The sequence below is a fragment of the Camellia sinensis genome, chromosome 1 (assembly GCF_055761805.1).
Source record: "Camellia sinensis isolate YWXY chromosome 1, ASM5576180v1, whole genome shotgun sequence".
NCBI lineage: Eukaryota > Viridiplantae > Streptophyta > Magnoliopsida > Ericales > Theaceae > Camellia > Camellia sinensis.
In genome coordinates this window covers 2549316-2571576 of record NC_138961.1, presented here as the reverse complement: position 1 = coordinate 2571576, position 22261 = coordinate 2549316, and the positions used below count along the sequence as shown (strand labels likewise).

General features: G+C 35.3%; 1 protein-coding gene across 1 annotated transcript; it reads left to right on the top strand.

The window, feature by feature from the left end:
• Positions 1-872: 872 nt before the first annotated feature.
• On the top strand, positions 873-3958 carry PIN5 (Auxin efflux carrier family protein). Its single transcript, XM_028245594.2, has 5 exons — positions 873-1755; positions 2082-2167; positions 2591-2748; positions 3032-3108; positions 3638-3958. The coding sequence occupies exons 1-5, from the start codon at positions 1055-1057 to the stop codon at positions 3708-3710; spliced, it is 1095 nt and encodes a 364-aa protein (XP_028101395.2). The 5' UTR covers positions 873-1054; the 3' UTR covers positions 3711-3958.
• Positions 3959-22261: the final 18303 nt, after the last annotated feature.

Genomic DNA, 22261 nt, shown 5'->3' with positions numbered 1-22261 from the left:
ATCTCTGTAAAAGTAACATATCTATACTATACATATTATAAGGTAATCCAAAATATTATATGGTATTGTGTATGGTCCTAATAAATTAAAAATTACAAAACGTACTATATGAGTCATTTCTTAAATCTTAACTTCCAAATAAAAGTGAGTTAGTTTTATCCACTTATAAATTTTTCACAATATCATTAGTTGAGAGCACCACGTTAACAACAATGTTGTACGGTTACTCTATGACTATTCAATAATTACTTAGCGATATACCTACAAAAAAAGTATACTGTGTTTACGCTTATCATTTTAAAACAGAAGTGTCCATTTAAATGCTATTTATTTACAAAAATGACATCACTTATTCTAGTGCCAAAATCCTCTATAAAATCTTGTATCCCCCATGTAGATTAGAAGCTTGGGTATATTACGTGTGTGGTAATTACTATAATGACCAAGTTTGAGCCCCGGTTTGACAAACTTTTTTAGCTAAATAATTATAAAAAGACAAAATTAACTATAAAAATCAATAAGACAAAATACTACTTTTTACTCATAATCATTATACTTTTTCTCTCACAAAAGTAAAAAAAAGTCCCAAAACAAAAACCAAACGAAACTAAAAAAATCAGGCTAAAAAAGTCCCAACACAAAAAAGTTAGCTAAAAAAGCCAATGCCAAACGAACCGTGAATAATAATCTCATTTCTCATATGCAGCATTTTCCTTGAAACAATTATACAAATCACGGTAATTACTAAATTTGAAATATTTAGATCTGAAAGAGGTATTTTGGAAGTTAAATAAAAGCAATTTTGAAAAGTGGAAAGTAGCCACAAAACTTTATGGTTGGGCTCCATACTTCATATAATACTGCGCGCGCACACACACATACACACAAATATATATATATAGATATAAAATAAAAGATAAATGAATGTGCTTTGTCTCTGCCTGCAATGCATATAAATAGCCTAGTCCTTTCCATTCATTAACATGCTATACCAACCTTTTCCAAATCCTCTAAACCCTAAACTCAGAACACACAAAAAACAAACAAAGCAAAAATGATAGAGTGGCAAGATGTTTACAAGGTGGTGGTAGCCATGGTACCACTATACGTAGCCCTAATGTTAGGCTATGGTTCAATAAAGTGGTGGAAGATCTTCACCCCTGAACAATGCGATGCCGTGAACCGCCTCGTCTGCTACTTCACCCTCCCTCTCTTCACCTTTGAGTTTGCCGCCCACGTTGATCCTTTCAAAATGAACTACAAATTCATCGGCGCAGACGCAATCTCCAAAGTCATCATAGTGGCTGTGCTTGCCTTTTGGGCTAAATGCAGTAGCAAAGGAAGCTATTGTTGGTCCATCACAAGCTTTTCTTTGTCTACATTGACTAATTCTTTGGTTGTAGGTATTCCTCTTTTGAAAGCCATGTATGGGAAGATCGCCATCGACTTGGTTGTTCAATCATCTGTAGTTCAGGCCATCATATGGCTCACAGGTTTACTTTTCGTATTGGAATTTAGGCGGAGTTGGAGTACTGGAACTGATGATGTTGTTGTTGAAGATTTGCCGCCACCGGGGAAAGATTTGGAAGGGAATAATAATGTTAATGGCAATGGGAATGGTGTAGGTGTGGTGGTTAGTAGTGGGACTAAGCCATCATTTTGGTATTTGATGAGGGGTGTGTGGATGAAACTTGCTCTCAATCCTAACTCTTATGCTTGCATTGTTGGACTCGTTTGGGCTTTCTTATCCAACAGGTATCTTTTTAACAAAAGATTTTCTTATAGACCAATATCCAACATGTATCATTTTAACAAATGATTTTCTTATAGACCAAGAATTTTATGTCCTGAAAATTTCATGTAAACAACACTCGAGAATTTTGAAGCAAGAAAATTTTGAAACAAATTTAAGGGATTTGAGTTTTGGGATAAGAGGACAGAAAAATATGAAGACAGTGGATAACTTGCTTCCTTTGCTTGTGATTGAGAAGCAACAAGTTATTATTAATATTATTATTATATGTGTTTTGCTAGATATGGATGAGATTGAGAACTAATGCATTGTTTTGGTCTTGTTTTAGGTTTCATTTTGAAATGCCCAGTATAATGGAAGGATCAATACTAATCATGTCAAGAGCTGGAACAGGCACAGCCATGTTTAGCATGGGTAAGAAGACTGCCTAGACTATACATCATCATCCATCATTATTGCAATTTGCACTTCTCCCCTCACCTAGAAGTAATGTTGACTGTGGCTTAGCCTAACAGGTTTATTCCTTTAAACCCTAACCCAAAAGATACCTCCACAATGGAAGTGTCTTACACTATCTTATAAATCTATCTTAGACATCGTCCGTAGATGAATGATGCCAACATCCCTAATACCAAGTTAGATGCATGGTTCAATCCTCACATAAAAGTATTATCTGTTATAATCCAACCCAATAGTTAACCTCCTACCTAAAAGACACATGTACCGTCTTATAAATTCATCATGAAGTCCACAAGCACCCTAGACATGTATAGAGATTTGTTTTTCATTTGGAAATTGTTTTATAAATTTGTTATGTGGATGTGGATGGATATGCAGGGCTATTCATGGCGATGCAAGAGAAAGTAATAGCGTGCGGAGTGAGTCTAACTGTGTTTGGGATGGTTTTGAGGTTTATAGCTGGTCCCGCTGCCATGGCTATTGGTGCTATTGCTGTTGGTTTGCATGACGATGTCCTCCGCATTGCTATCATCCAGGTATGTCTATATCTACATCTATATATCATTTTCTTATTATTTTCATATAATTTATTTTTATATTTAAGGAACCCTGAAATGTTATCTATTTGTTTTTTTAATCAAACATAAATTTTGTAGATTCAAGATTAATTTACAGATTTGCGTAAGTTAATATAGTCTACACAATTAATTTCTAACAAATTTCAATGTAACTTGAAACATAAGAAGGCAAAGTATAGTTTACACTATTATTAAAAAAATTTGTATTATTATTTAAGATGATTGTTTGATTTTGTCGCAGGCAGCACTGCCACAATCCATCACCTCCTTCATATACGCGAAAGAATATGGATTGCATGCGGATGTGCTTAGCACTGCGTAAGTTATTTAAAAACTACCAACATATGTTATGTTTAATTACAGTTTTAGTCCCTAAATATATGCTTTTGTTTCATTTTAGTCCTCAATATTATGCCTTAACAAACATTTCAATTGTGTCAAACTTCATATCCAATCGTTTGTGAAATGGGTTGATTTTTTTACTTCTGTGAGAGAAAAAATGAAATGATTATAATTTGAATGTAATATTTTATCTTTTTGACTCTTTAAAATATTTTGTCTTTTTGTAAACGTGTCCTAAAGTGGTCTTCGTGTATTCTGATGCAATTTTTGTTTTCAAATTTAATCAGACATCATAACACATGGAGACTATTATAGGACACAAAAATATTTTGGAAATAAAATTGAGAAAATTGAAATGCAAGACACTAAAATGACTTTAAGAATTCAAATTATATAACAAAAACCCTATACTTAAAATCAGTGTGAAAATTCAAGAGGATGTATAAGGTTTAAATTTGTGATAATTTTTTTTTTTAATTTGAATCTAATTTTAAAATGTTTGCAGGGTAATCTTTGGGATGATGGTGTCCCTTCCAGTGTTGATAGCTTATTATGCAATTTTAGAGTTTCTACATTGACCCCTCTCAATCTGTTCCATTTAACAATTTGGAGCAAAATCCAGGGAGAGTTTGTTGATTCTTCTATTTTCTTCTTGTTGCGATACTTAGACAGAGCTAAATTATACTTACATGTGTTTAAGTTCTTCTAATTAGTGCTATTAATATTTGATGTTGTCCTTTCAAATTTTTAGTCCTAACCATAAAGGGACTTCTAGAATGGTTTTAGGAAGTTCTTATATGAAATTTTGCAAAAGTCCTTTCTATTATTGCTGTTACTATTACTATATTCTATATATCTCCTAAGCCTGACAAACTTTATTGATTTTTTTTATTCACTTAATTGAGTTGTTTAATCAACTTAATTTGACATTTAAAAAATAGAGAGAACAAAAAATTACAACAATACTATATGTACCATTAAAAGCATCTCGAAATTAAAATGTGAACCAAATTTATTCTATCCAAACCAAGGTTCAATCTACACTTTGCCTGTGATATACTTTTATAATTTATTTTTTTTTTGGAGTACATATTTTTTTTTTTGAAAAAATCCCTAGCTACCACAATTAACCACTTGTGAAAGAAATGCTGGACTTTTTAAGTAGAAAACTTTGGTATAACAGAAATTATTAGGGACAGAATCTAGGCAACACGGGGAAGGGCATAGCGGGCCAGGGAAAACTGGACGGGGGGAAATTATCATGCCGAAAAATTATATTCAAAATTGTGAAAGATGCTAGGAATAGAGTTCTTGGTGGGAAAAGTGGAGAATACTTTCAGTAATTGGCAGTTGTGTTTGGCTTGGAGTATCTCTACTAGAATTCTTAAAATCAATTAAAAGTGGGATGGTATCCTCTGTTTTGTTGTTTTTGTTTCTTGTAATCCTAAAAGCAATTTGGTTTGCCTTTTGAGAGGTATGTTTTTAGTGTGCTTTTGGTTTCTTTGTTGGGAGTGGACTTTGGGAAGCCTGGTGGTAGGTGCCATAGTATGGCTTGGCTTGGTCTTTTTAGATGCCAATGATTTGCTTGGTTTGATTGAAAATTTTAATTTACAAAAAATAATAATAATGATGATGATGAATTGAAAATGAGGTCAGCTAAAACTACCAGAGCTCAAATGGGAATTTAAGAGGATGGTGAAAATGACAACGATCTAGCAGTAGTTACTATTGCCCCCAATGGAGCACATGGCTTGGTGCACAACTTATTAATCCCACTGTGATGTCAATGCGATTGAGATTAAGCAGTTCACATACACCCACCAAAATGCACGAGCTAGTTGCTAATGCTAGCCTAAGCTTAGCCTCCATTGCCTGCCATATATCCATAGTATCCCTAAGACCATCATCTCTAGCAGATTGTGCTAGTTCAATTGTATCACTGATAATCTCTCTCTCTCTCTCTCTCTCTCTCTCTCTCTCTCTCTCTCTAAGACCTACTATCCATCATGCAAAATTTTGACAACGCAATTAAATAGTTGCTCTAACCCCATAAATTATACACTCAACCAACAAAAACTCTCATCTTGTATTATGGGCAAATCGAAACTTCCCAAATACTTCTGAAACCCAACTCCATTAGTCATTCCCTAAAAATGAGTTAAGGCATTTAGGGCAATCTTTTTTTGATGATGCACACAGACTTACCTGGTATACGCAATTGACAAGTGATTGCGCATATCTAAAGTTTACTCACTAATGGTCCCAAAAAACACCCGAGGCAAGAGTACATTACAACTGCTTCTCAAGAAGCATAACTCCCACTTCTTTTTAATTGCTGTAGCAAAAAGTAGCTGGGCATAATTGCTCATACCCAACAACCACCCACCTCGAACTCAACTCTATCTAATGCAAAGCATATTTAATATATGGTTAGGTGGTGATATTTTGCATAACAAGCACATCTTTGTGGTCTGCTCTTCTTTCTCACATACATATGAAGTTCAATGTTATGAAATCCACACTCATTTAAAAGAGAGATTTACAATGCCATCTTATACTGTAACCATTACACCAACACACAAACATGTGTTAATATTGATAGAATCATGTTATCGAATATTTTAAAAATATTGGCTAATAAAATTTCATATAATTAATACATTGCATAATTTGTTTACAACTACTCCTAAAATATGATTCCTAAGACTGTTGGGCAGTGTGGATGAGAAACACTGAATAGATTCTGGTACTCACTGAGCTGGCAGTGGACACAAAGACCAGTGGCAGTCCAAACTACCCTCCAAACCAGAAATTATTAGATACAACATTGTCTACATCAAACTCCTAACTAATAAAAAATCGCCATATAGTCTAAATAGATCATCATTTATCTCTAATTGCCTAACAAAAAGTGAGCAAGTGTATCTCAATGTAAAATTTTTCGATACGTGATTGATTTAGAACACTATGTAAACAAGGTCATAGCTGTTCAGAGATTACTGATAATTGCCCTAAGAAAAACACAATTATGAAAGTAGAAACACCCACATCCATTATTTAATTAAACTATGCATAGTAATCTCCACCACATCCCCTAGTATAAGTAAAGAAAATGGTTAAGTAACAACAAAGCATTAAAATAACAATCATGTCTTAGTCCCATCTATCAGAACATAATCAACACGCTATAATAATGCTAATTAAAATTTCTTAAGAAAGAAGACAAGAACTATAAAGAAAACAATTAATTAACAACAGAGCATTAAAATAACAATCATATCTTAATCCAATCTAACAGAACATAAATCAAACATCTTCACTAGACACTATCTATGTATGCTAAATAATAAAATTTCTTAAGAAAGAAGACAAGAAAAAGAAGTAAAATAATAATTTGAGTCCCCCACCCCCTCCAAAGCAAGTTTTTGTTACTTTCAGAAAAGAAAACAAGTCCCCTAAGCGACAAATAGACATTATTATTATCAGTTCTAAAAGTAGCAAGAACTCACTTGAAAATAGCTGTCCCCAAATAATTATAAACAAATAATAAAAAGAACAAATATTCTTCTCATTCACACTCATCCAATAGATATATCAAGAACCCTAAATTTAATTAAGCATAAAAACTAGATTAAATAGAGAAAGAGAGAGAAAGAAAGAGTTTTAGAGATGACAACCAAAACAATTGCAGGTCTTGGGGGTGAAGGAACAGAAACCAAAGGGCCTGTTTGGTATGTTGCAATTAATGGCGTAGCAACAAGGAGTAGGCAAGCAGTAACCTTTGGCCCCACCACAGCAAGTGCACAATGCACAGATCTGGAAGCTGCCCAACTTCCTCCTGCTCTCATTCACCATCACTACCCTCTCCGCCCCAATCATCGGCACCATTTCCGCCACCGCCGCCGCCGTGCCATTCTTTCCCACTACCCCATTTGCCTCCACCTCAATAATAATAAACAAATCAAAACCGATTCAATCACATAGAAACCCGCAAAATAAAATAAAGTTTTACTCTATAAATCATAACCAAATTGACATGAAAATTTAAAGGATCGACAAAATCTAAAGAGGGTTCATAGAGAGAGAGAGAGAGAGGGACTCACTTGAGCAAATCTTACTTCACCGAGACTGAAGAAGTAGAAGAAGAGGAGAAGGAAGAGAGAGAAGAGAACCCCAGAAGCAGACATCTTCTGCTCCAGAGATGTGTTTCTTTTTTTTGTTTTGCGGAATTGGAGAGGTAATTTTGTGAAGGGTGTGTGGTTTTTTGGTTGAAAAATTGAGATGGGTTTTTGATGCCTTTTGTTTTATATAGTGGGTGGGTTATGATTTTTGATTGGGTGTTTCTCATAAATAAACAAGTTGGAATGGGGATGAGGTTGGATTGGAGGTTAAGCCTTTAATGGCGATGAACTGTCACACACCCATGTTTAAATTGAGGGTTTTGTATATATCTGGGAGGGAGAGAAAGAGAGAGAGAGAGGTTTGGAAAATGGAGGAATAGGAAGAGAGTGAGATTTTGGGAGGAAGGGTTTGCACTTTGCACTGGCAAGTACCCATATATAGGGCACACGGGTCCTGAAGAGGAAAAAAATAATTGATTGGGGGTGTAAATTTAGCTTGGCTCAATCCGGCTCACCTGGACTCGATCTCTGATCGGCTCATGTTGGGTTTTCTGAGCTCTTGTCAAAATTTAAACTGGGTCATGAGATAGAAAATTAAGCCCAAGTTTAGGAGTATTCAGCTGGGTGGGCCGGCTTCAACATTTTTTTTTATTTTTTATTAAAATTTTATTATTTTTTATTAAAAATGACACTGAATCTCGGGTGGGTCAGGTCTCGAGCCGGGCTTTGAGCGGGGACAATGGGTCAGGCCACTGGCCAGGCCAGGATTCAAAATGACAGTCCAAGATCTCGGACTGGACTCTGGCTCAAGCCTAATGGAGCAGCGCCCACCCTAGGCCGCAGGAAATTTCGGATCACCCACAGGCTACGAACTATTTTTACACTCCTATTGCCAATGATGCGATTTTTTGTTTATTTGTTTATTTATTTTTTCAACATTGTGTTTGTTTTATTTATAATTTTTTAAAATTGTAAATCAACTTTTTTTTTTTTTAGTATATTATTTTTGTTTTTACAAAAAATAAAAATTTATTCCAATTTTTTAAAAAATTGACTCGGGATCATCTTATTAGATTTGACCCGATGAATCATAATCAGTTAATAAATAAATATTATATATAAATCAATACACAATGATATAATAATTTTTAATTTTGTTAATTTACAACATATGACTCATCTAATTGGACTTACCTGTTCAAAATTGCAAGTGTGATCATTTTGTTGAGTATACAAAAATGGGATTTAGGCTTATTTTGAAAAGTAGGTTAAAAATTAATTTTTTAATTTTTTGACATTTATTTGAAAAAATGTGTAAAAAAATAAAGAGGAGATGCGATCTTAAAAAGTCAAAAAAAACTAAAAAAAACTATTTTTAATCATGTTCCCAAAACAAGCCATGTGTGAATCATAATAAGTGGACTTATTATCCAATAAGTCCTATGATGATTAATGATATTTTTCATCAAATATTATTAAAAAATATCACTAATTGTTAATTTTCAATGACAGTTTGAAAATTGTTACTAATTTTAAGTTTTAGCGATAGTTTAAAAAAATTATCACAAAAAAGTCACTAATTTTTAACTTTTAAAGACAGTTTGAAAATTTTATCACTGAAAAGCGTCACTAATTATTAGTTTTAGCAACAATTTATAAAAATTGTGAAAAAAAAAAGTCATTAATTGTCAATTTTTAGCGACAAGTAAAAAATTACCATAAAAAATTAGTTTTAGCAATGATTTGACTAAGATTTATTTTTAATAAGACTTGATGGAAATTAAGTTTAACTATTAGGACATATTAGTATTTTAACCTTAAAAAAATGGGAGCAACTATTCCCACCCTACTTTGCTCCAAATACACTCTATTGTTAATCATTATTATACAAAGAATGGGTGTATTTGGAGTGAAGTAAGAATAGTAACTATGTATAATTGTTGGCTTTTTTAACTTTCGAATGTTAGAAATATAATTAGAACGTGCCAATAAAGATCAATAAGTCCTTACAAAAATAATTAATGCCAACCAATTAACTAGACGATTGCTTCGAAGTTTTTTCTGCCCCAGTGAAGAGGACTTTTACTGGTGGTTTATGTAGGAGAAAGTATGGCCCCTTTTGTTTGGAGTTATAGAGAGGGGATTGAGATTGATAGTGAAGTTGGACCCACCATATGTTATGCTTGTTTTGAGAGATTGGAAGGGGACTTCTAATCCCTTGGTATTAGGATAGGCCTTGGAAAGGGGATTGGGATGGAGAAGATGCAGGTGGTATTAGAAAAATAGTCTGCTGGACTATTTTTTTTTAATTTTATTTTTTACATGTTGGGTATTTTTTTTTTTTTGATCATTAATGTTTAATTTTATGTATTTTCTGTTAAGTAAAAATCATTGTTTTACTTTTTTTGAATTTTTTTTTTTATATTTTTTACATGTTGGGCATTTTTTTTTTGAACATTAATGTTTAATATTTTTATTTTTTTGAAATTTATTATTATTTTTTTTATTTTTTACATGTTGGGCATTTTTTTTTGAATATTAATGTTTAATATTTTTGTATTTTTATATTTTTTTTATTATTGGAATAGTTACATTTTACCCCCTATGGTTTAACGCTTTTTCACATTACCCCCTAACGTCTATAAATATACTCATAAACACTCTGTGGTTTTTACTAAAGTGCAAAAGTGACGAGAATAGGCAGAGTTAATAGCGCGTGTGGAACACGTACCAGAGAAGCGTGTCTTCGCTGGTTTTAAGTGTTTTGGTGCCAAAATGAAGGTGTGAAATGACCAATTTGTCCCAAATTTAGCCAGCCACTTGCCTATATAAACATAAAGCAATCAAACAGATTTTTCTATCCAAAAAAAATTCCAAACCCGCTTTTTTAGCCAAAAAAATTTCTAAACCCACTTTTTCCAACCAAAAAATTTCTAGGACCACTTCCATTATTAAAAATGTCATCCTCTCAAGGTTCTCACTATAGTGGACAAAGTTTAGCACATACATGCTACTGTAGCCAAAGATCTCCGATTAAAACAGCTTGGACAAATGCAAATATGGGAAGAAGATTTATAGGATATGCAACTTATAGGGTAATCACTTTCAATATTTAATAATTTATTTATTTATTTATTTGTTATGTTATATAATATTGAAAAAAAATCTAAACTTATTTATTAAAAATTTCAAATTCATGCTACTTGTGATTATTTTGAGCGGATTGACCCACCATTGTGCCACCACTCACGTGATCTACTACCAAGACTCATGCAATGAATAAATCATATGGAGTTAGAAGTGGAAAAGGCTCAAAAAAGAAAAGAAAAGTTGTATTGAAGAATGTTTCTAGGAAGGTGGATACTATTTTTATGCTATATTGCAAGTACTCTCAAATGAAAGCAAAAAAAAGAAAAAAGAAAAAGAAAAGTGTTATGTAACCTGATATGAGAAAGGAAGATATGTAATATTGAAGACTATTTTTGCTATAAATGAAATATATTTTTGAAGCATTATGCTGTTTGACTGTCGAAGACTAACAGTTCAACAATTCAATTACAAAACCTATATAACATTCCAACATGTGAAGCATGTTCATTAAGCATCAATATATCAACATATGTTTACAAAACCTGCTCCCTAAGACCAACATGTCAACATTTGAAGTGCAAAACTTGTTTTAATGTCAACAACATTCCAACATATCAATTACAAAAACTTTTGCATTCCAACATAAGATAACAACCTAAACCCTAAACAAAAAGAACAGGTGTTGTGAGTACAATTCAATAACATTCCAACATGTCAACAACATTTCAATTACAAAAAAATTCTTCTATTTTAATTCATTCCAACTGTTGCAAATCTATTTCCACTTGCACTTGCACTTGCTCCACAAGGCATTATTGGTTGTGATGGAGTAATGATAACTAGTTGGGATAAAGATAGATGAGTACTAGTAGCTTGTTGGGATAAAACAGGATGAGTGGCAGATGGTTGGGATGAAGATGTGTGTCTTGTAGCTTGTTTAGATGAAGCATTTGAGAACTGTAATAATAATTCAATTCAAATTGAAATTGAAATGCATCAAATGAAATTACTGAAATTGAAATGAATTTACCTTGTTTGGTTGACTTGCAGATTTTCTGGAACTGGTGGTTGGTCCACCCCTCCTCTTGAACATTGTGGATTTCTTGTGTACTGGACCTTTGCATGATCTTCTGTTCTGTCCAAAACCCATGCACTTTGCATATTGCACTGTTTTGTACTTCCTTGACACCCTCTGTACATTCTTGGCCTCATCAGCAGCTTTCTTCTTCTCTTTTCTAGGCCTCCTTGCTGGTTTTCTATAGTAAGGAGGGGCTATGACATCATATCCAGTCTCAATTCAGTCATGTTCCCTTGGCACAGGATTTATCATGAAAGAATATGTCCTCAAGTATGTCTCCTTGCTAAAGTAATTATGCCCATAAGCTTTAGGTTTCTCCTTAGTAAGGTATATATAACTTATGGCATGTTTACAAGGTATACTTGTTAGATCCTAATCCCTACACCCACATGTTCTTGCCTTCAAGTCCACTACATATGTTGTATCATAACAATCCACCTCAAACTTTAACTCACCTGCAAAGCTAGCAAAGCAATTCCTAGCATCCTCTTTGTTTGACTCTAATTTTTGTTGCACAGTTAGACAAATAGAGCCACCATGTTTTTCCATCTCATTTTTGTTCACTTGTATTCTGTTCATCAGTTTCCTCCTAATCCACTCCACTATTGAGATGATTGGTTTATCCCTTGTTAGCAAAATGTACTTGTTGAAAGACTTACTAAGATTATTCATTTGAATATCACACTTGGATCTTGTGCTGAAGTAAGACCTGTCTCATGTTTCAGGATTCTCTTGCATCAACCACTCATTTGGCTTGTTTTCTTTGTCCAATTCCCCCAACTTCTTCATATGATAATCAAACTCTCTTTTTGTCTCAGCCTTTGCAGCTTTCCACATCAATTCCTTAAACTCTTTGCCCCTGCACTTCTGATTGAAGTTGGTGTAGAAATGCCTCAAGTAATACCTATGCTCAACATTAGGCAAAATCTGTGTAAAGGTGTGCACCAATCCTTTTTGTCTGTCTGAAATGAATGTCCACCCAATGTCACTTCCAGCTCTTATGTCCTCTACTAATTAGGTCAGAAACCATACCCATGAATCCTTGCATTCAGCCTCCATTGCAGCAATGGCAATGGGAAACATGTTGTCATTCTCATCAACACCAATGGCTGCTAACAGCTGGCCCCATATATGCCCTTCAAAAAACAACCATCTAACCCAATAACAGGCCTATAACCTTGTACAAAACCTTGCTTCTATGTGTCTAGTCTGATATACAAGCTCCCAAAAAACAGATGTAAGTTGTCTGTTAGGCCTTTCTACTTCATCATCATCATCATCAACTATAGTTCTGTCCAATTTAATCACTAAACAACTATTTGGATTATGTTGTTTAACTGTCTCACAGTAATCCCATAGTCTAGCATACTGCTTCCTTAAATCCCTTTCAATTGTTTCTTTTGCTTTTTTTTTTTTTTTTTTGCTCTATACACTTGACTCTTACTTACATCAACCATTAGTTCTCTATGAATGTCCTTTTGCATGGCTGAGATCTCTATGTTAAGAGAATTCCTCAATCTTTCAAGGTATTTTTGTGATAAATACCTTGAGGTAACTAGATGGTTGTCATAAGTCCTACTACATGAATGAAGTGGTTTTAAGCTTTTGATCTGAAATGTGCTTTCATTTTGCATTAGGGATGCATGAATTCTAAACCCACACTCGTGTTTACACACTGTAGAAATCCTCTTTATTTCATTTCTAATCCACTTCAAATCATATCCCTGTTGCACTTGCCATTCCTTCAATGCATTCCTAAAAACTTGTGCATTCTTAAATCTCACCCCCACTATGAGTTCAGGTTTTACCATATCCACATCCTCATTAAATTCTACAAACCTATCATCCATTTCCTCCTCATCTGATGATCCATGCAAAGTATGCATCTCAAAATCTTGATATGAATACCATTCATTAGAACCTGAAGCATTTGGTTCATTTCCTACATTTGTCTCAACACCCACATTTGATTCTACCCCCCACATCTTTATCAACATAAGCAAATATATCTTCATCTTCACTACCCTCTAACCCATCATTCATCTACTCTGGATTTGTGCTATCACCACCATCACAATCATTTATTTCCTTATCACCCCCCTCTTCTTCTTCTTCAATTTTAGTCGCATTTCCCTATTCATCTTCTTCCATTTAAGGCTCATTTATCCCTTTTTCATCGAATTCTATTTGTGGAATTTGTGGCCCTTTCATGACTTCTCCATTTGGACTTAAGACTTGAAGTACCTCATGACCTTTCTCCACATACAAGGAAATCACATTCAGACCCATACAATGGAATAACATATCAATTACATCCCTATCTGAATTTATCTCCCTAAGGCCAATGTTCAGTATTTTCCCAAGAACTCTATAATACAGTTGGCTAGTAAAGGGATAACCTAGGCTCGAGTATAACTTTGAAAATCAAAAAGCCCAACCCTATCTGGATCAAAGTACTGAAAGTAATTAACTTTCCCTCCCTTATACACTCTATTTGGAGGTTTAGTAAAGAAACCTCCATGATGTAACTCAACACTAAACTCTGTTGCCATTGCCTCACCCTAATTAATCATCCAAGACACAAAAGAAAAAAATAATACATAAACAAATCAATGCCTCAACATTACAACACATAAAAGAAAAAAAGGAAAAAAAAAAAAGAATACATAAAAAAAAAACTAACACTAAATAGACATATTGTCTCCTAACACACAAAAAACAGTTAGAGGACCACAAAAATCATAGTCATGCATCAAAATCAACAAAACCCTAAGTCTGTGGCCATTATTGCATCAAAAAAAAAAAAAAAAAAAACAAAAAAAAAACCTAATTTATTATTCCAGATATACACAACAAACAGTTAGGAGACCACTATGAACTAGAGATGGCAATTTGAACCCGGCCCGACGGGGACCCGACCCCCCGTCCCCGATAAAAGTGGTTTTTTTCCCAAAAAATACCCCCTACAGGCCGAGGATAGTATTCAAAAATAAATCCCCGGTGATATTCGGGCTGGGAACGGTGATACATATTTCATTCCCGGCACCGGCCCGACCCCCCGCCCTGGTTAGCCCCGATTTATATTATATATATATGTTTAGGATGGTCTACAGACTACACTCTCTTACACTCTCTCTCTCTCTCTTACACTCTCTTACACACACACACACACACTCTCTCTCTCTTCTCTTCTCTCCACACAGATGCAGTCGGCTCTTCCAGGTCACCACTGCCTCCTCCTCCTCTAGGCCACTGCCGCCTCCTCTTCCGTCGCTTCTTCCTCATCCTCCTCCGTCGCCTCTCGTGACCTCCTCATGTCGTCTCTCGCGGCCTCGTCCTCCGTTGACTCCTTCTCTGCCAGGCCTCGTCCTTCATCGGCTCCTCCTCTTTCGTCGTCGCCTTTCGCCTCCTCCTCCCTCTGCCATGGCAGATCTGAGAAGATCCACCACCAGATCTGTCTCTATTTATATATACGTATATATATATATATATATATTTTTATGATGTTGCCGTTAATGATGTTCTTATTGATGAATATGATGTTGATGATCGATGATGTTGTTGTTTGATGATCGATGATGTTGTTAGTAATGATTTGTTATTGTGAGAGAAAGCTAAACAGAGAGAGAGAGAGCTAAACAGTGAGGGGTCGGGGAAACCCGATCCCCGTTGGGGGCGGGGGTGGGGCCGGGGGGTGAGGGGTTCCCCGCTGGGGATCAGGGCCGGGGACGGGGAAGTTTGTAGCGTCGGGGATCGGGGATGGGGAGGGTGATCGCTGGCCCCGCCCCGTTGCCATTCCTACTATGAACCCCACCTCTATGCACAAATATCATAGTCATGCATCAAAATACAAACTCTACCAAAAAAGCCAACAATCAGACAATAACCTTAACAAAAAGGTAACAACAAGCCAACACATACATCGTAAAGCAAAAACCCTACCAATAACGCCTTTTTTTAAAAAATTTCGAAAACCTCAACCATCAAAAAAGTCATTTTCCAAACATATTATACAATAAATTTACAAAATCGCAATCAAACCAGCAAATAGTCACACAAAACAGATTTTTTTGTAGGGTTTGTTGATTGTTACTTGGAGTAAAATTTCGAAAAGAAGATTTTTTGTAAATCCTTTGAAATCCTAACCCAGATTTTTTGTAAATCCTTTGAAATCTTTCGATTGTTACTGATTCGATTTGCAAATCCTTTGAAACCCTAACCCATGTGTATCTCTCTCTCTCTCTCTAAAAATCGTAGTCAAACAACTGAAGGGACTGTAGCATATAAGCAATATGAATATCTAGGGGTATTCTAGTCTTTTCCAGCATTCTGCCATGCCCCGTCACTTTTGCACTTTAGTTAAAACCACAAGGTGTTTATGAGTATATTTATAGACGTAAGGGGGGTAATGTGAAAAAGCGTTAAACCACATGGGGTAAAATGTAATTATCCCTTTATTATTTTATATAAAAATAATTTAACAATCCCTACACCAATAACTATCATAAAAAAAAATACAATTTTACTTAATCCCCTCGCTATCAATCCTTCCACTATTAATTCCTTCACTATCAATATCTTCCACTGTACTTTTGAAAACAAACGGGACCTACAGAAGAAACAACCCAAAAGTAGAAGAAATAAATAGAGAACAGTGCCAAAAATTAAATTCAATTAAGTAAACAAATCGTTACAGTAATACCTTCGCACTTCATAGCCTCGAAGGAGAATTACAGCGGCGAACAGACTAACTTAGAACTACTCCTAAGAAATGGAAATACAATGCAAGAAAGTAAAAACTGGAAAGAAAATGTAAAATAAATAAACTGGTTTCTGGATCTAGTTCTGGTGCCTTCACTGTCAGCTTTCTTTTCTATTTATATGCTCTGCTGGTAACTGTCGAAATGGCTAGAAATTGCCGAAGTAACCTCCATGAACGTCGAACATGGCTCCAAATAGTTTGCTTCCACTAAGTTACACTTACAGTTGAACTTCGCTCCTGAATTTGAATTTGAATTTGAATTTTCCATAACCATTTGGCCACGTCACCTTACTCATCTCGATTGTTCCAGTACTTCGCAAGTCTATTGCTAATGATACAATTTGCCACGTGTCCTTCACTGGTTGGATACCTTCTTCAATTCTCCAAATAGAAATGGCAGTTGCAAAAAAATTATAGATATAATTTTCCTTCAATGAAATAAGACATTAATTTGAGATTGACTATGATTAATTGAAAATCAAACACGACGTGATGGTTGGAGATCACAAATAACGAATTGAAAGTGTTGTGGTACCATAAAAATATTTTGGACTAATTACATGATGGTTCTCCAATATGCATAGTATGACACATCGGCCCAAAAATTGTATTTGTTGCGTTAATATATAGTTCTTGAAAGTTCAAAATATATAGTATGCTCTACTTGACCCAAGAGCCAAGACAAGACTTGGGTTCAACATGGATGAGATAAAAGTGAATTTTGCCCATGTATTTGTCCTGTATGCTTGGTAAACAAAAAAATACAATAAAATAAGTATTTTATTTTTATTTTTAAAATTCAAGATCCAAACATAGTGAATATTAGTTTTTATTTTTTCAAAAGTTAAATAAAAACCAATCAGAAATCAAGTGTTTTTAAAAGAATAGCGCTATAGAACAATAATGAGGCTAAAATGAGTATTATAGACAACAAAAAACTCTAGTACTGCAATAACTAGATGAACTAGAATAGGAAACAAAACACACGCGCACACGCGCGCGCACACACACACACACATTTTACAGTGCTGAGTAGTCAAGAGTTTATATTCGGACAATAAGGCAAAAAAACAAAAGTAGTCTCATTATGTGTACAGTGTAATAATCAAAATAATTAATGGCCCTGCTTGGAGCTGAGAATTTGTCAAAGTGTTTGGAACAATTTTTACTTACAACTTATAAGGCAAAAATAACTTAAATAAGATTTAAAAAGAATTTGTTATTGATAAGCTAGCCTATGAAAGAGATGCATTTACTTTTTACTTTCTTATTTTCAACTTTCAATTTGCAAGAAAATGCACAAAACAGGTTCATTGAGACACCAATTATTCAAGAGACTACCTATGCAAAGGAATCAATGAGCATCAAATGCATTTCTAGGTAAAGAATAAAGAGAGAAGAAATGAGAGATGCGAAGAATTTAATACTCAAAGCTAGGAAAATATGTCATACACCATGATTTCAAGTTAAAAAAGAAAGAATTTGACAAACCAAAGAATGACAAACTTTTATAACAAACAAGTTAAAGGTACCAGCTTAAAATACCACAAGTTATCTAGATATAATATGAACTTGTTGGTCCTTCTGGCAAATTATGTAAAACTTCAAGCATCATAAATTCAATAATGAACTATTATTAGATTTTTAGTCTAGTCACTAATACAATTATTGAATGTTTAACAAAGTCTTCTTGTAACTCATATCTATAGGTGAGAAACCAAATTATAGTAGTAGGTTGTAAAACACTAAAAATGTTAGAGTTCTACAAAATGTTCCTAATAAAGGTTGAAACCTAAGATACAGTCCACAAAATGTCCTTGGATGACTCAGAGAAAACAAGTGAAAAAAAAAAAAAAACAAACAAACAAACAAACAAAAACAAATGACAGAGTGAACCCCTTGCAATCAAAGAAATGAAGTGATGATACAGAGTGACTGCACCGCTCGAGCAACTGAAAGATAGGCCTGTCACACTAGAGGAACTAGTAGTCATGCCAATAAGACACTGTAAATTACATTCAGGAAACACTATTATTATTTTCTTTGTTTTTTTCCCTTTTTCTTTTTGGACTCATCTATTTTCTAACAGAGCTAGTTTGTAGAGAGGTGGTAACAAAAAGAGAGGTCTCAAACTCACTATATACGACACGGAAACTAGATCATCACAATTATGTATGTATTTATGAAGAATAAGGTTTAGAGAGAAACAGAAAACAAGAATTTTTTTTTTTTTTTTTAGAGCGGGGAAGTGATCGGTGTGGATCAAAATAAAATCTCAAACCCATTTTATCAAACTGAGTATTTAAAACCGGAAGGTCATAGTTAAATAGGCTATTTTTTGCATTCAAAGTAAAGACAAAGGGTTTCACATATCATTACTCTACAATAAAAGGACCTACTTTTCCTGTTCACACATACCTGTCACAATTTCTTCATAGATATATGCCACAGAAGACTGGCACAACTGCCAAAATGAGCTGAACATTCCACAAGCTGTCCGGTACTTCACAAAGATTCCTGCAAAGAATAGTGTCAAAATCTTTATACTTCGCAACATAATATTTTAAACCATCCTCCTGGTAGCATACATATTTCCAAATTTGGCTGCAACAATCAACTCAAAAATTGCAGTGAAGAGAGGTAAGCAACATGAAATAAAGATCAGTTTTCAAGTGTTCTAAGGAAAGTCACCCGGTGAGAAAATGAATTCAGTTTTATTTCATTCTGTTGCCCTTGATGTTTATGTTTCAATGGGCAGACATGAAGTTCTACAAGTCCATTTCTGATTGGGTTAGAGGTTATGTTAACGAATTCAAGAGCCTTGAGAAACCTATGTGTAAATTTTAATTACAGAAACTAGGGAGGACAGAAATAACAGATGAAAATGTGTAATTGAAAGGCTTCTCACACAAATCAAGCCAATAAAAGTTGCAAGTGAAGCAGCAAAACAACAATAACGATGATAGCAATAAGAAGAAGAACAAACATTAGTAGTGTACATACATGCAGGCAAGGTAATGTAAGTTTTCTGAATGAAACTATATATTATGATTGAATTGATTGACAAAGAATACACCATTTATATAGAACACTAATTCCTAATCCTACATGAATACATCACTGATATATAGAAGTCCAATAGGACACTAATTTCTAATCCTATAAGGAAAAAGGAGAACACGTTGTCATACCCCCGCTCAAACTCAAGGTGTTTTAGCAGAAAACACTGAGAGTTTGTCAAGAAAAAATCGAAATCGAGTAGTGGTGTGAGTCTTGGTGAAGAAGTCAGCAAGTTGCAGAGTCGAAGAGACAAGAAGAAGCGAGATAAAACCAGACTACAGATGCTGACGGACGAAGTGACAATCAATCTCAATATGCTTTGTCCGTTTATGAAAGACAGTGTTATGAGCAATTTGAATAGCACTTCGGTTGTGACAATAGAGAGAGGTCGAGGAAGACTGAGGGACGCCCAAGTTAGATAAGAGACCACGAAGCTAGATAATTTCAGTAGTAGCATGAGTCATAGCACGATACTCAGTTTCAGCAGTGAAATGGGCAACAACAGTTTGTTTTTTACTTTTCCAAGAAATCAGGGAATCGCCAAGAAACATACAGAAACCAGTAGTAGATTTACGATCATTAATATCACCTACTCAATCAACATCAACATAAGCCATCAAGTCTAAGGAAGAAGTAGAAAAGAATAGCAAGCCCTGGAAGATAGTATTGCGAAGATAGCGAAGAATCCGAAACAAAGCAGCCCAATGTGTAGAGCGAGGAGCAGAAACAAACTGACTAACCACATGGACATCATAGGCAAGATCAGGGTGAGTAACTGTTATATAGACTAAGCAACCCACAAGCTCGGGATATAACGTAGGATCGTCTAGAGGAACACCATCAGTAGTGTTGAGTTTTATATTAAGTTCAATAGGGGTATCAGAAAGCTTAGTGTCAGTAAGTCCGGCATAATGGATAACCTCGTTGGCATATTTAGCCTGGGACAGAAAGTAACCCTTGGGAGAAAAAGCCACCTCAATACCAAGAAAATACCGCAATGGTCCCAGATCCTTCATTCGAAGGTGCAGAAGAGATGCTGCTTGACCTTAGAGATAGCAGAAGAGTCAGAGCCAGTGATGATCATATCATCCACATATAGTAAGAGAGCAACAAAACCAGCCGAGGTATGTCTTAGAAATAAAGTAGTGTCAGAATTAGAAAGATGAAACCCAAGCTCGGTAATAGCAGTCTGAAAGTGATCATACCAAGCACGAGAAGACTGCTTCAGACCGTACAGAGCACGCCGAAGACGACAAACCTGGCCAGAGGAATGGTGAAGACTAAGGGGAGGACGCATATAAACCTTCTCAGTGAGATGGCCATTAGGAAAAGCATTATTAACATCCATCTGATAAAGAGGCCAAGAACGAACAGCAACGACAGAGATCAAAGTACGGACAGTAGTCATCTTGGCAACAGGAGAAAATGTCTCCTCATAATCAATACCATACTACTAGGAGAAACCTTGGCCACCAAACGAGCTTTGTAGCACTCAAGAGAACCATTAGAATGAGTCTTGACTTTGTAGACCCATTTACAACTAACCAGATTCCTACTAGCAGGCAAAGGAACCAACTCTCAAGTATTAGTTTTTTATAGAGCAAACAACTCATTCTCCATAGTTTGAACCCAATGAGAATCCTGACAGGCCTCCTTGTAAGACTGAGGTTTTACAAAAGAGTGAATAGTGGACAAAAAGGTATGATAGGAAGCAGAAAACAAGTATTAGACCAACCCAACCTGTTTGGAGGATGACGCGCTCGAGGAGGATATCGGTGTGTAGCAAGATCAGAGTCGTCAGAAGCAGAAGGATCAGCAACAGGGGCAGAGACAACTGGCAGATGAGAAGCTTTGCGACGAGAATAAACTAACAACGGAGGAGGGGGAGGAGGAGGAGGAGAAGAAAGCAAAGAAGGAGAATCAGTCAGAGGTGAAACAGGAGAAGAAGATGGAACAAGCTTAGGAGGAATTGTAGAGATGTACTCATTAGACGGGACCGCAGAAGGAAATGGATCAATATGAACCAAATCTTCTTTGGAAATTAGGGCGATGAGAGGAGGAAGTTGAAAGTAAGATAGACCTTCGAGAAAGGCAACATGGCAGGAGACATAAAGACGACAAGAAATAGGGTCATAACAGCGATAACCTTTTTAAGTGAGACTATAACCCAAAAAAACACATAGGACAGACTAGACACTAAGTTTAGTCCTAGCTTTACGAGGTAAAAGGACAAAACAAGCAGACCCAAACACACGAAAGAGGAAGTAATTAAGAAGTTAAGAAAACAAAGCCTCATAAGGAGACCAACCAGAAAGAAGGGGGTAAGCGTACAGTTGAGAAGAAAAGCAGCAGTAAGAACTGCCTCACCCCAAAACAGAGCCTGAACGGAGACAGAAAGAATGAGAGATCTAGCTGTCTCAAGGAGATGACGGTGTTTACGCTCAGCTCGACCATTTTGGGCAGGTGTAGCAGTACAAGAAGTTTGGTGAATGGTACCTAAGTTGTCTAAATATTCACAGAATTCAGTTTTAAAGTATTCCTCACCCAAGTTAGACCGCAACAATTTTATAGTAGACCCAAACTGTGTAGTGACGATAGACTAGAAAGTACGGCATATCTAGTAGAAGTCAGACTTATGAGTCATAAGATAAACCCATGTGTAACGGGTGCAATCATCAACAAAAGACACATGGTATACTGAACCCCCTTTAGTAAAAACATGAGAGGGTCTCTAGACATCAGTATGGACAAGAGAAAAAGGAGAAATAGAAATAGATGTACTTTTGTTAAATGATAAAGCTGACATTTTGGCAAGTTTACACCCCCGACATTCATTAATTTGACTAGGAGAAACTTTACCCAACAACCCTGACTGAGCTAAAGACTATAAGCGGTCAACAAAAAAATGACCGAGGCGAGAATGCCATAAGTAAAACTGACTTGACTGAGAATCTAACTGAAACGAGGAAAGTGCAGCTGGAGAGGTAGATAAGGGAAGATGCAAGCTTTCAACCACAT

Bases quoted from the DNA above. Each gene is read 5' to 3' on its own strand.
- PIN5 (XM_028245594.2), top strand. From the start codon at position 1,055: ATGATAGAGTGGCAAGATGTTTACAAGGTGGTGGTAGCCATGGTACCA. The intron at 1,756-2,081 runs GTATCTTTTTAA...GTCTTGTTTTAG, and splicing joins TGGGCTTTCTTATCCAACAG to GTTTCATTTTGAAATGCCCA. The intron at 2,168-2,590 runs GTAAGAAGACTG...ATGGATATGCAG, and splicing joins CACAGCCATGTTTAGCATGG to GGCTATTCATGGCGATGCAA.